At 32.0% G+C, this 15054-nt stretch overlaps 2 protein-coding genes across 3 annotated transcripts in view; one reads left to right on the top strand and one right to left on the bottom strand.

Moving 5' to 3' along the window:
- kcc (solute carrier family 12 member kcc) overlaps positions 1-15054 on the top strand; it is a 270331-nt gene that overhangs the window by 137897 nt on the left and 117380 nt on the right. The gene's annotated exons all lie outside the window — the stretch shown is intronic.
- On the bottom strand, positions 248-10391 carry LOC149907993 (monocarboxylate transporter 6-like). The gene is made up of 10 exons (XM_090102409.1): positions 10311-10391; positions 8122-8248; positions 6171-6313; positions 5525-5627; positions 5183-5356; positions 3953-4079; positions 3460-3607; positions 2604-2751; positions 1380-1571; positions 248-459 (listed from the first exon to the last, which is right to left on the bottom strand). Exons 1-10 carry the CDS (start codon positions 10389-10391, stop codon positions 308-310), a joined length of 1395 nt encoding a protein of 464 aa, XP_089958535.1. The 3' UTR covers positions 248-307.

The following is a 15054-nucleotide window of genomic DNA, read 5'->3' as shown; positions in this document are numbered from 1 at the left end:
ATGGTGTTGAGTAGATGTTAATCGAATAAATTAATTAATTATTGCCTATTTAATAACTTCACCATATTTTAATCAAAATAACAATATCATATGGAAATTTCAATGTACAATAACGGAGCAATATAATTTTAGGAATTTATTTTTGAAATACTGCAGTAAATCTAACAATACAACAATAGTTAATATTATTTACATTTTCTAATAGATGTTATTAATTAAATTATCTACATATCAGTTATTACTTAGAATAAACTATACACACTACATCACAGACTTCATTCGTATCTACATTAATTTAAAATAAAAATTAATTGCAATTTTTGTCTAAACTTTTTTCAGTGGATTTTTTTCTTCTAATTAAAATTATGAACACGGCCCATATCACTCCAAAAATACCTAAAATGGCTGTCGTTATAGAAAACGTTAAATTGTAACTGCCTGTGTAATCTCGTATCAACCCTGAAATAATATGAAATAGAATAAAATTGGTTAAGCTTTACGATAAATGAACATTATTGCGATTGAAGAATAAAATAAAATCTATTAATGTTGTAAGGAATTTTCAATTCTGAAAAGCTTCTTGAAAAGTATTTTATATAATACTATCTTTTCGCCCGCAGCTTGGCCTGCTTTATCTAGGACCTAATAAATTATATACTAAAACCTTCCTTTGAATCACTCTATCTATTAAAAAAAAGATGGGTTGCACTCCGGGAGTGCCGGCAGAAGTGAAAACTTGATTATTAACGTTCAGCATGTTTGATATTTTGGAATGGTATCCGTCTTACGCATGGAACATAAGGACTAAAAAAAAACATCCGTCTTGCGCTTTTTCGATCAGGCCACGTGTCCTGACGCGAGTTTAAGATTTTATACCCAACGCCGCTAAAGAAGTTTTCACTTCAAAAAGACGGGTTGCACTCCGGGAGTGCCGGCAGAAGTGAAAACTTGATTATTAACGTTGAGCATGTTTGATATTTTGGAATGGTATCCGTCTTACGCTTTTTCGATCAGGTCACGTGTCTGGACGCGAGTTTAAGATTTTACACCCATTACAGAAAAAGTGCTCAACGCCGCTAAAGAAGTTTTCACTTCAAAAACCGCATCACAATCCGTTTCGTAGTTTTAAAGATTTAAGCAGACATAGGGACAGAGAAAGTGACTTTGCTTGTAACCAACTTCTACTATGTGTAGGTATACTAATTTGTGTTTATATTATCAATTATATCCCATAAATTTTTTTCTTCACGATGAAAAGAAGTAAAAGAAATCTAATTAGACCTATCTTCACTCATAAATTCCACTGAATAGCTTCATCTCGAAATGAGCCATTTACGCTCAGACCCTTTTACCGTGACAAAATTATAAAAATTACAAACCTAACGCCGGACCGAGGGTTAAATTGAATATTCCAGAAGTCATCATGAACATCCCAAAAGCAGAAGTAAAATGTTCTGGAGCCACAGATTCTGATATTACGAGTATAACAACCACTAAGAATATACAGCGTGCAATTCCCATTAATGTTATAAAGGAAAGTATGATGGTCTTGTTTTCTGACAGAAGCATTCCTGTAAAAACATATTTTAATTTAAGGTTATACCGGGGACGCACTCCTTAGTTAATCAACATTGAATCTGCGGGCGTCACAAAGGTACACTAGCGAAAAGTTGATTAAAACTTTTTAAATGTAAACCAAGAATACCTACATGTTTATTACACTAGCGGTCCGCCCTGGCTTCGCCCGTGGTACATATTTACGTTTTCTCTACATAAGAACCATCCTCGTAGTTCAAGGAATATAATAAAAAAAAAGAATTATCGAAATCGGTTTAGCCGTTCACACGTGATGACTGATGCCGTGACAACGCGAAACGTTGTAGATCCATTCTATAATACCGTAGAACATTTTTTTGTTCTATCTTCAATAGATTCCGCAGCGCACGCGATGACAGAATTTTTATTAAGGAATTTTTTACACCTTGGGTTACATTATTGCATTTTTGGTACGGATCACTAATTTTTTTGAAAATGCAATAAAGCCTATGTTACTCAGTGAAGATGCAGCTTTCTAATGATGAAAGAATTTTTGAAATCGGTCCAGTATCTTATGCGTGAAAACCATACATACATACATAATTACAAACCTTTCCTCTTTATAATATTAGTATAGATGTGATGTTATGGATAGCCACAAATATCTTGAGGTTATTCAATTTTTTGTGTAATTTGTATTCAAAAATAATAACAATACAAAACTAATTTATAAAAAAAATAATAACTATGCAATTTTACAACTAAGATATCATGTGATATGCCATTCATCAAGACTAAAAAGACGAATGACTCTTGTATGCAGTTGATTTAAAAGTCAATAATGTTATTTTCGATCAAAAGTTGCATTAAAATTAGATAATGCACTGACAAAAACGTCAATTCAACACTAATTATACTAATAAGATGCATAATCAAAACAGCTGAATCATTGTGAAATTCCAGACATTAGACGTAGATCTTATCATCTTAATATTCTTGAAATAATTAAAATAGTGAACCAGTTCCAACCGCTTATATATTTTAAATTAAAAACACATAAATATTACCTATTCTCGAAGCCACACCCAGGATGATACCAAAAAGATAAAGTTCACGGCTTCCTAATTTTTTAAGCCATTTGTTCAATAGAATGAGTGACATTCTCATTATCAAGTCTCCAAAGGAAAGTAGTGAAACAGCCCAGGCTATGTCTGACTGCAAGAAATCATTATGTTACTATAATAGTTTAAACATGATAGTTTGTAAGGGTGGATGGTTGTATGTTTGTTGTAAAAGAATTCAATGGTAGAGAAAGTGAATTTTTATAATGGAATTAAATTTTTTAAAATGAAATCTATTTCGAAGGCATCGCTGAAGAATAATGTAAGTTTTACCTTTCATTCATTTATAATATATTCATTTATTTATATATTTCAATATTAATGATATATGTAAATGAAATTAGCATTTAAACAAGAAACAAACAACATTAAAATGCCTTTTTTGCAATACCTTGCAGAATTCTCGAATGAATATTTTGTGGAATCACATGTAAATTTTGATCATGTTTAATATCCTCCTCAACTGAATTAAACTAGTTATTATACTAATGATTTGGAAACAATCCTTAGTTTTTAATGACTTCATTGTTAACTAGTAGGTATCGATGTAGCCTTTATTATTACGATATTTTCAATCATATTGCCGACTCGTAATCTGGCAACGTTACGGCAAACGTACCAAGGCATAGACCTTGCCCATGTAAAATTTACTAAAATGTCATACGCAAACCCGCGTCTTCGCCCGCGTAGTCAAAGAAAAACTGGCATTACCCGCGGTCCTGTGAGTATTCCGGGATAAAACCCCAGTACCAAATTTCATCAAAATAATCAAATTAAGTAGGTAAGATATTGTTTAACTTACATCGTCCCAACCATAAGAATGCAGCGCTTGTGGAATCATCAAAACATACGTCATTTCAGCTGCTACGCATACAGTGGGTACTAAACAATTTATTGACAACACAAAGGATTTTAGTAACTGTAGATTCACCACGCTCCCAATTAACGCTCTGAAAAACAAAGATTTTTTTTAATATAATACTCGTTATATTTAAGAACTGGGATTTATTAGGCGTTAATATATTTTAATAAATATTTAATTCAAACATATTTCTCAGTTTACTGCAAAGTGTATGAAAACAAGCAGGGAAACTTAAAGGACATATGGTGACAAACAAAAGGATTCAGAATATATCCCTACACACTACACGTGTTTGGAAAATTTTACCGATAAATTTATCCTTCATCTATTCAAATGTATTCAATATAGACTCTATTTTGGTATTTGAAATACCAAATATATATTTTAACTGAATTCCAGGAGACTTTACATATAATTTTTTATATCAACTTACGTTAAACTTTTCCTTGTATTAATTTTCTTATCCCCATTTGATTCTATATTCTCATTATCTTCTTTTGTATCTCCGTTGTTTGTTTTAGCTGAAGCTTCTATTGTCTCTTGTAATAAGAGTTTCATTTCTGTAAATAAATATGTGATAACATAATATGAGAAGAGAATTGCAGTAACACTTTGCAATTTTTGTTACTCTAAAATAAGATTAAACAAATCAAAGACGATTGCTGAAAAACAAGATTCCTTATCTTGTTCCAAGAAGTTAAAAATAATGGCAAAGAGCCATAAAAGTAATTCATTTATCACCATGACTACCAGTTTAAACTAACGTAATGCTCCTATCATAAAGATTTAATACACACTCTTTTAGATAAAATTGACTAACGTATAGAATAATTAAACTATTTTAATCTTATACATATTATTAGGTACGCATTGTACAAAGATGCAGACATGGATAAGGGTTAATAATGAAAAATGGACTTTCATGATGTTAATCCTATTACTTAAAGGATTAAGTTCAATTACAAACAAAAAGAAAATTACTACAGGACGATATTTACTTTTTCCTTTGCTTTCATACATAAAATGACTCAGCTATTCTTTAGCTACGTGTAGTGTTTATTAATTGTCATGTCGTTAACTTCATAAAGTATTTATTATATTAGAGTTTATTGCTATTCCTTATTTACTTTACCTCAGGAAATACTTAAAATGTGATAATTTTTTGAATGCTCACAAAACCATAAATTGAAGTAAACAATTTACAAATTTAAATTACACATTAAACAATAGAAATTAGAGATCAAAAATAATAACACACCAAGGAATTGATGTCTAAAATGAAATAGAAGATATTAAATGTAGCAACCATTAACCTTATTTTGGAGTCTAGACAAGGTCCTCATCGTGGTAGAAGGATTTCAGGTGGGAGTAATATCCCGGATTGTTACGAACTTTGAACTAGCTTCAGACCTTGTTTGATATTCAATATAAATATTTGTAGGTTATATTAAAGTTGAGGCAATTTTGAATTTAGCAGTGTCAACAGCTCTGAATTAATAAATGAATGAATGCATGATGCCTGGCAGGAATGACTTCAGACCGCCATTGGTACAATTACTTTCATAAAGTGTTTATTGTAATTTTATAAGACTGATTGTACAATAAAGAATGAATAAATGTTTGAGGGTCAAAGATTTTGAATATATTTTACACAGATACTTACCACTTTCTTTGGGTGAAATTTCAACTTTCTTCATATGCAATGCCACGGGTTGATACAGTGTTACGCCGACAAAAGCATGTATAGAAAATGCTGTCGCCCATAATAAAGCACTTCTGTATCCAAATACTTCGATACACCATTTTAAAATCTGGGGTGTTAATAAACTTACTAATGCTGCAAATAATATTCAATACTTTCATAATTAAAAAAATAACAATATCGTTAAAAAAATAACCAAAAAAGTATAAAAGATCTTTTTTCAGTCTTTGAAAAAAAAAGTGCGATAGCCACATTTCTTAAACCAAATAATTAATTAAATAGATATCATATTTTAATTCTTACCTGTTAATGTTTGAAAAATACTGTTGGCAAGTAAACGTTTTTCAACAAAATAGTCATTAATAATGGATGCTGCAATGTTAAAGATAAGTCCAATTCCAGAGGACTGAAAAAATATAACAATAACTTTTTTAAGGTTTTCTATGTATGAATACAATATTTACCTGCTTAAGACATACAAAGGTATATATTTTAACTCCAAAATAAAACTCTTCGGTGAACAGTAAGAAAACCTTCATATCTAAGAAGAAGCATTTTGACGAGATGTATCCTACCACCTTAAGCTACTTACTTATGGACCCCATAGGAGGCTTATGTATTTGTCGCAAACAAAGACATATTATTTACTGCTGATGATGAGAAGATATATAATAGTATTTAATAGGTATATAAAATTCTCTTGTCACAATGTTAGTTACCATACTCTTCCATAACAGCTCCGATTCAGAACAGACCTTTCTCAAAACAGACCGATTCTCATGAAATTTTGTGGCCCTATTGGGTGATCAGAGTATCGGCCAACATCTCTTTTTCATCCCCGTATTAGTGAAGAGGAAGACATAACAACGGCTGTCCCGCAGCTAGTAGTATGTAATATGTTTATGAAGTTGTAATAATGCTAGGGTAACAGTTATTTAGAAAGTTTTACCTGTATTAGGCTTTGAAAGAAAAAGAATGCAATCTTAGACTTAGCAAAAGCAGTGCAAAATAGGCCGCAATTAAAAAGAAAAGTCGCAAGTAGAGCCGTTTGTCTCTTTGAAAGTACTTTCAACAACGGCGCCGTCATAAAACCTGAAATATAATTATAAATACATGCATGAGTGTTGTATTTTTGATGCAACAATTATGTTACAAAAATAATGTGTTCAAAAAAATTGGGTGATTATTAATTTGTTCTAAATTTGTTCATTAATTTCAACTGTCCGATAAAATATCAATGACACAGATCACAGATGTTAAAGAAAATTTTCAAAAGTAAAAAAAAAATGTTGTGTGGTTTTATGAAACCACGGTAAAAGTGAAACTGTTCGAACGGTTCCGAACACTGCTTTGTGTAGCGCATGTCGCGTGACGGTCGGCTGCCGAGTAGGTATACCTACTCGGCAGCCGCGATACACGCGACATGCGCTACACAGACCAAAAAGTTTGAGACGATGTAATAAAAGTTTCACTTTAAAACAATTAAAAGTGGTTAAATTTAATGTAGCATGGTCACAGGAAATTAACATGAAAATAAAATGTTTATCCGCTGTAAAAAGTAGCCAATATCACTTTCTTACCTCTAAATCGAATAATGAGTGAAGTAATCCAAAAGCGATGTCAGTTAGTCAGTGGCAGTGCAGCTTTATATGTATTACTAGGTTTCCGCCCGCGGCTTCGCCCGCGCAGTCAAAGAAAAACCCGCATAGTTCCCGTTCCCGAGGGATTTCTGGGATTGTGTCATTTTCCCGGAATAAAAAGTAGCCTATGTCCTTTCTCGGGTATCAAAATATCTCCATACCAAATTTCATGAAAATTGGTTCAGTAGTTTAGGCGTGATTGAGTAACAGACAGAGAGAGTTACTTTCGCATTTATAATACTAGCGGTCCTCCCCGGCTTCGCCCGTGGTACATAATATTTACGTTTTCTCTACATAAGAACCATCCTCGTACTTCAAGGAATATAATAAAAAAAGAATTATCGAAATCGGTTCAGTCGTTCTCGAGTTTGACTTTTGCTATTTTTCCGACGAGTTCGACTAACGCCCACGCGACTTAAGCCGCCGGTACAAGCGTTCACACCATCATTTTTCTTTTTGTCATTGCGTACTAAGACCCCTGTAGAACCGCCATCCTGTTACAAATGACTCGAAATTTTGTGTCAATATCAGTGTATACGTTTCAAATTAGAAATTATTATATTAGTTACAACATGTTACTTGATTAATAGTCAAACTATTTCATTTCATATTATAGCGTATTTTATACTTTGCTATTTTGATATTGCACGTACTAATAATAACTAATCTATACGATGATAAACATAATATCATCCACATCTATGAATACGCAGTGGGTGGTCTTTTGATATTTATAAATTCTCCTCCAAGTGGCGATGCATTTAGCCGCATGTGTATTTCACTGCAACACGTGCGCAAAAACGTAAATAAGAATAAGTTGGAATGTGTCGAATTTCGATCACCGGTCAGAACAATATAATTTGATTCTTGTTACTATTATATATTATCTATTCATCCGCATCTTCGTCTACGTGATCAAAGGAAATTTCAATGAGAGGTTAACCGTGTTAAAGAGTACCTCCCCTGAATCATTTACAAGCCTCTTCCTTCTTACCACAAAAATCAATCATAAAGCTGCTCTGTTGTGAAAGGCAAACAACTAAACTCACGTACACATCTATTACTAATATTATAAATAGGAAAGGTTTGTAATTATGTATGTATGGTTTTCACGCATAAACTACTGGACCGATTACAATGAAATTTAGCACACATATAGAGGGTAACTTGGATTAACACATAGGATAGATTTTTCTTTGAAAATGCGGGCGAAGCCGCAGGCGGAAAGCTAGTTTATTATATTATTAAAAATTAACTTACCAGCTAACGCTGCACACATTCCACTTACTCCATTTATAGAAGTGATGTCTGTAGAGCCCATGTGCAATTCCGTGAAAAAGTCCTGGTATAATATTCCATAGCAATTCGAATACGAATTTAAAACGCTCTGAAAGTAAATAAAATCTAGATAATGCATCTGTAGGTAAGGCAACAGTTCATTGACTATGAAAACAAAAATAGCTAAAAATGGCCTATTTATGTAGATACTTGACAATTTTTAGCGTCTGTTTTAGAAATACATTTTATATGCAATATTGAGGTTTAGGAGTTATTAATTAGGAGTTAATTATTATCTCCTCATTTCCTGTTTACACTTATCGGAATGTTTCAAATATTTAGGAGGAATATTGCAGAAAATTTCATGCCGAGCTACAGGTATGTTAATAAAAAAACCGTGGTCCATCATATCAGCTTCGCCTACGTTGAAATAATGCATCATTTGTTTAGATGTTGTAACAAAATCAAGATAGATAACGTGAGTGTCCTCATAAAAATATGAATTCAAAATAAAAGTCAGTTAGAAAACAAAATCTTTTTCTAATAACGTTGCTCGATTCTGTTTCTTCTTTCTAATATATTACTACTTGAATCTTTGAGAATCAGGACATCAACCACAAATAAACACAGAAGGTAGCATAAACGAGAGTTTATAAAAATATACACTACAATTACTGTGAATTTCTTTAAAAAATATGACAGTGAAATTCCTATATTCCTGTACGATTGGACAGGGGTAGCTTTAGCGGTTTTAACCCAGCTCGTAGCCGATGTGCTCCATTTTTTATCTAAATCCCGCCGACAGATCTTAAGATTAAGACGCATTAGATATGGGTGGTAAGAACATTAATAGATTTTAAACAAAATAATGTATTTATTAGGTTTATATCGTTTAATACGTATAATAAAACCACCTTACATGTATAACTTCATTGCTAACTATAATAAACCATTGATATCTGCTTTATATAAGGAAGTATCTAAGTTATAATGGTTTAATGTTTAAAAATCTACCTATTTCTAAAAAAATATCAACATACCATACTTTGAACTCGTAGATTTCATGAAAAAGTAATTAATAATGTTTTATACGTAGTTTGAAATATCCAGTAAACAGATCGTTACAGAAATAAAACAAAGTTTTAAAACTTCTGTTCATCTGCTAGTCCGTCAAGCAAGTCAGTTAAGTCTGACCATAACCCTCATTGTAAATTGCTTCAGTACAGTTAAATAACTAAACGAGTTAATCACTTTTTTATAAAAAGTATTTGACTTTAATTGTATAACAATACGTCATCTCAAACTTCGAAATTTTTTAAATGGTCATAATCCATCTTAAATTGCTCCTACAAAAATATTACAGACTTTGTGAAATATAAAACTCTCTGTTTTATAATTCACAAAGTACGTAGAATCTGTGGATACTTAAATGCTATCTATCCATATCTAGGCGGTAATGTTATCTAGGATTAGACGCGCCTGTGGCACAAGCACTATTAGCTTGAACAGCTCTAGGTTACAGAATGCTGTATTACAGATGTTCCGTCTGTGTCTTGCAATTGTGATTCAGGTTTGCTTTAGATTTGCTTGGATTGATATTTCTACAATATTTTTCTTAAAGTGTCATGGGAAGTAGGTAATGGAAATACGAAGGCTTGGACACTTATTTTAAAAGTTAATAATTCAGATCAATTAAAGTTTGGAATGTAAAGGTATTTTATTGGCTCTGAGCTCATTTTCCCAATATTCAAAATTCTGTGAATAATTTCAATACAAATAAATACTTTAGGTAGGTAATTATTAAAAAAAAATAATTTAAAATTACTCTTTATGAAAACTATATTAGGCTTCAAAACTATTGACACAGTTAAATTTGCGGTTTTGTTCATAAATCAATGGGTAACATCATGCGTAGTGAATGAAATTCTTAGTTTAAATTCGTTTCATGACAATCGAAGCTCTTTGTACTTATTAAAAAATAAATAGATTTAACGTTTATTATATATTTGCAATGTTGTTGATTTATTTGGATAAAATTACAGGCAATCAGATAATCATGATTAAACCTAACATCGTAACTCATGACGCAGCGAACAATTGAAGCCATAATATAATAGACTACAGATATACTGTATCATGTACTACAAGGTTATAATATTGTTCGTACTCACCATATTAAGAACTACCGCAAATAATATAAAATAGCCATATCCACCATCTGGAGCCACCAATTCATAGCTGTTCTTCGACATCTTAAGCAACACTAACTCGAAAAAGTCCCTTGACATACACGCAAGAACATTATTTTGATCAAATATATTCTTTTAAACTTATCTATAGATAATTTGCTTTAACAAATGTTTGGAAAGCTTACAGTTATGTATATTTATTGTTACGTACGTATACAACGTGAGAGCATACGAGGTGGCTTCAAACATTGATCTTTGTAAACAAATGTTCATAAGAGACATTAATCTCTTATGAACATTTGACACGCCTTTTCGGTATAATTATTTACTTTTGGTGAAGTTTATAAAAGTGTTTCGGGTTTTTTAATATGCATAATGTAATATTCTGTGTGCTATCAAACATTATGGTGAGTATAGATATTAGAGCGTTTATACTTGTGGCAGAACATAGAGCATTCTTCGTTTTCAAAAGTTACCGAACAGCGATCATTTTTGTTATGAGCCCGACTTTAAAACCTACGAGCGTATTGGTGCAATATTTTACCATGCAAAATCATGAACACAGGAGACGCGACGCTGTATTCTTCTATCCCTATTTGCCTTTTACTTTGTAACTCTCGTCAAGAGAAAGTGAAGTCCCGTGTCTCCCTAGTAACCCGGGTAAGGGGCAGATGCAGGGGCCTGTAGGTGATCAACCTTTTGTGTGCTGCCAGACCGAGACATTTTTTTTTCGTCTCCACCGAGCAGGGCAGCAGGGCCCCTCGGTTCTACGCTCACGCGTCACTGTACCAAGGAGGCCTAGGCGGTCCGTTTACATGACTATAGACATAACTTTTATCTATTCGCAATTTAGTATAATCCATTAAATAATTATTTAACCCAACCTTTTTTCTGATTCAATTGACAATCTTTGCAAGCAAAAAAGAAGTGCACAAATTCTAAGAACAGAGAGTCGAGTATTCACAGTCCGAACGTTACAATATTACATGGAAATGAATGCTCTAGTATAAAGCCACTATTACACCAATTGCAGAATACGTAAACTTTACAGTTTAGGTATACCTTTTTTAATCTATACCTACTTACTTCTATACTAATATTATAAAGAGGTAAATTTTACGATTTTTAATTTTCGTATGGTGTAATCTACGGAAGTACCTACTGATCCGATCGTGAAAATTATTTCAATAACTGAAATATACATCATTAATGACTAGCATAGGCTGTTTTATCTATACCGTGTCAAGAGCCTAGTACAAGTAGGAAGTACTTAATAAAGTGATGTCGTTTGACCTACTTCGATTTTAGATATTTAGCTGCTGGTCTTTTAGATTTTCGTATTTCCTCAAATGATTATCATATTCTAGCACTTTATTGTAAACACACGAAAACTAAACGAAAGTTTTGCATCATTGAACGAGATTCAACGCTACATAAAATATTAGCATAAAACGGTCTGAAAGATACATAACATTAAAATGTAACGGTATACGTCGTATTGATACCAAGTATACAATTTAATCGATACTATAAATAGTCTAGAACAGATAAGAATAGAAACGAATAGTCGATTAACATCGGCAAATTGAATGTGGCCACAATGTTATTTTCAGCTATGTTACTAAAGAAACATGGTATGGTCAGTCTCTTTTATTTCAATTTTGCGACAAGAACTTAATATTAAAAGTAATTATCAGAAGTTTTCTACTTTTTATAAATATAATTATTTTATAAATTATAAATGAAACGAAACCATACTTACCTCGTTAAACAATCTTCCTTGAGAATGAATTTGCTATTTATATTATCTAACTACAAATACATAATTACGTCAATTAAATAAGGTGTTATTTAAATTAGTAACAGCACATTATCGTAGTATTTGAAGTGATAAAACATTATAATATAATGAGCAATTTTATAGTTTTTCTATAATACGTTTTTAACACTATTTTTATTATAATTAATACATTATGTACATGCTCATATAAACTACCCTTATTTACCCTACCCTTATTTTTTCTTACAGTATTTCTATTACAGTATTTCTGCAGATAAAAATATGAAGTGTCGTGTGAATATGTCATAAAGATCTCTCAATAGCGATTATAATAGATATAGAGTATTCAAGATGTTATATTTATTTAAATACTTATATCTTTATAAAATACTAGCGGTCCGCCCCGGCTACGCCCGTGGTACATATTTCGCAATAAAAGGTAGCCTATGTTCTTTCTCAGGGTCTAAAGATTATCTGTGCCAAATTTCATCAAAATCGGTCCAGTAGTTTATGCGTGAAAACCATACATACATACATACAAACCTTTCCTCTTTATAATATTAGTATAGAAGACCGAAAATTAAATACTGAAAATACCCGTATTGAGTATTGAGAATAATAATTACTATAAGGGTGTGTTTAAAAATCTACTAGTGAGATTAATAATTTATTAACGTTTTAAATTTTGAGAAAACGTTAACACGTCAGCCTTATCTAAGCTTGTTTTATGTCTAGACGAAGCAGTGATATACTATAAGTAATAATAGTGATAACTATATTACGTATTGTATTCCCTTTCAGCAAATAACCTGCAGTTCACCTTCATAAATAACACTCTTCTAATATCACAAAGCTTATACAAAATTTACACTGAAAGCCGAGCTTGCATAATATATTGTGAGACAGCGTCTGCGTAACTCATTTTGATTTATTACACACAATCACAGAATGGGATAAGTAATATGTAAGTATTCTTAGTCCTAAAAGTTTTTGTAAGTCATACAAGTCCCTTTATAGCGCACTTTCATGAAGAAGTTGATGATCTTGTGCTATATTGAAAGAAAGAAGGAGCCTTTTATTACAAAACTAGCGGTCAACCCCGGCTTCGCCCGTGGTACATGTTTACGTTTTCTCTTTATAAAAAACATCCTCGTACTTCAAGGCTTATTATAAAAAAAATAACTAAATCGGTTCAGCCGATCTCGAGTTATGTGCTTACCAACATATTCATTTCTTATTATAAATGAAATAGAGACACCAATGTTCGTTATTATAATAGTAACAAATTCACCAATATTATGCGCTTATGTAAACATAATCGTTACTTTGTTAGTTTTACATACATAAAATTGAAACGTTGTTGAGATAACATGCAAAGATGCAGTCAACAGCATCTATATCTATATATATAAAACTCAAATGTGACTGATATAGTGATCTATCAAGGCACAGCCCAAACCACTGGACGTATCGGGCCGAAATTTGTCATGCAGGTAGATGTTAGGAGTAGGCATCCGCTAAGAAAGGATTTCCCGAAATTCTTGTGCGAACGGGGAAAAACGGGGATGCACATACAAAGTCGTGGGCGGAAGCTAGTCCGATATAAATACATATTAACATTAATAAATAATTCAATTTATCATTTGCATTTTCCTTAAAATTTAAGATAAATAACGTACAAAATATAGTATGTAAGTATAGTCAATATCTATATTTAATTCTAGTCTATAAAGAAACGGCTCAAAATTTAATCCGAACGTTGCAAATTTGTGCCCAGTTCGCCTTTGATGAAACTCAAGCGAACAGTGGAATTTCACGAAGCGAGAATAGAGAGGAATTTAAGGAAAGTGATTTTACAGTTTCACAGATCGAGTGACGAAGTCAGCTCCAAAGTTCCAGCGGGTCAAGTCATATTTACTATTGCCTCCGGTATTTGAATTTTCTCTGTGATGTTCGGAATATGTTGAGATATTGATATCGTGTAGCGATTTACTTTACAATCATATTATTATTTAAAAGAAAGTCGGGTTAGTATACTTATAACTCAAGCACCACTGTACGAATTTTGGTTTGATGGATTTGTTACTACTTTGATTAGGATGATCAAAACGGACAAAAAATTCGTGAATCTCTTGGAGCCGGGATGAACAAAATATATGATTATCGGGTTTTCATGTTAACCACTCGAAGTAAATGACATTTACATTCCACTGACAAATATTGGTTAACAGTCGATAGGTTATCTATATCTATATGTATATCTATATATATATAAAAGAAAGTCGTGTTAGTTACTCCACTTATAACTCAAGAACGGCTGAACCGATTTAGCTGAAAATTGGATGAACTAAATATGTACCACGGGCGAAGCCGGAGCGGACCACTAGTAGAATATATTTTAAACACAATATTGCTAGTTTCTTCGAAGCTTCTTTTCTGAGAATCCGTGATTATGTATAAAAGGCTTTATAAAGCCTACGCTCAGCTCAAGCCAATAATAATCACGGTGGACTTTGCTCTAATACTATCTGCAGGAGCTTAGATTTTTCCGACTCCCTACAGACCCTGTTATTTAATGTCCTATTACTTATTTCAATACATTTTCTTGTCTCTTCTTGTTCTTAACATTTCCAATTAAATTTTCAAAATATTTATATTAGCTTAAGAATACGTTCATTTAAATTGTACCTAGTCAATCAATAAGGAAAACCTTATAGTTATAATCATTGGGCAATAATTTAGAGAAATATTATGTGTGACGAAAAATTACTTTTTGCAAATTGCTCGACCATGAATGTCATACAATAAAAATATTTTTATTATAGTTATCATCGTAGATTATCATATTATGATAATTAAATCTTGAAATATGCTATCATTTAGAAACGGAATTATTATTAATCTTTATTGTAAGCAGCAATTTGTACAGAAAATGACTTGACTCCC

This window comes from Colias eurytheme, chromosome 6 (genome assembly GCF_061535395.1).
Source record: "Colias eurytheme isolate Ceu_HAF_F1 chromosome 6, ilColEury1 Martin Lab GWU primary, whole genome shotgun sequence".
In the NCBI taxonomy this organism is placed as follows: domain Eukaryota; kingdom Metazoa; phylum Arthropoda; class Insecta; order Lepidoptera; family Pieridae; genus Colias; species Colias eurytheme.
This window is presented reverse-complemented; position numbering and strand designations above follow the sequence as displayed.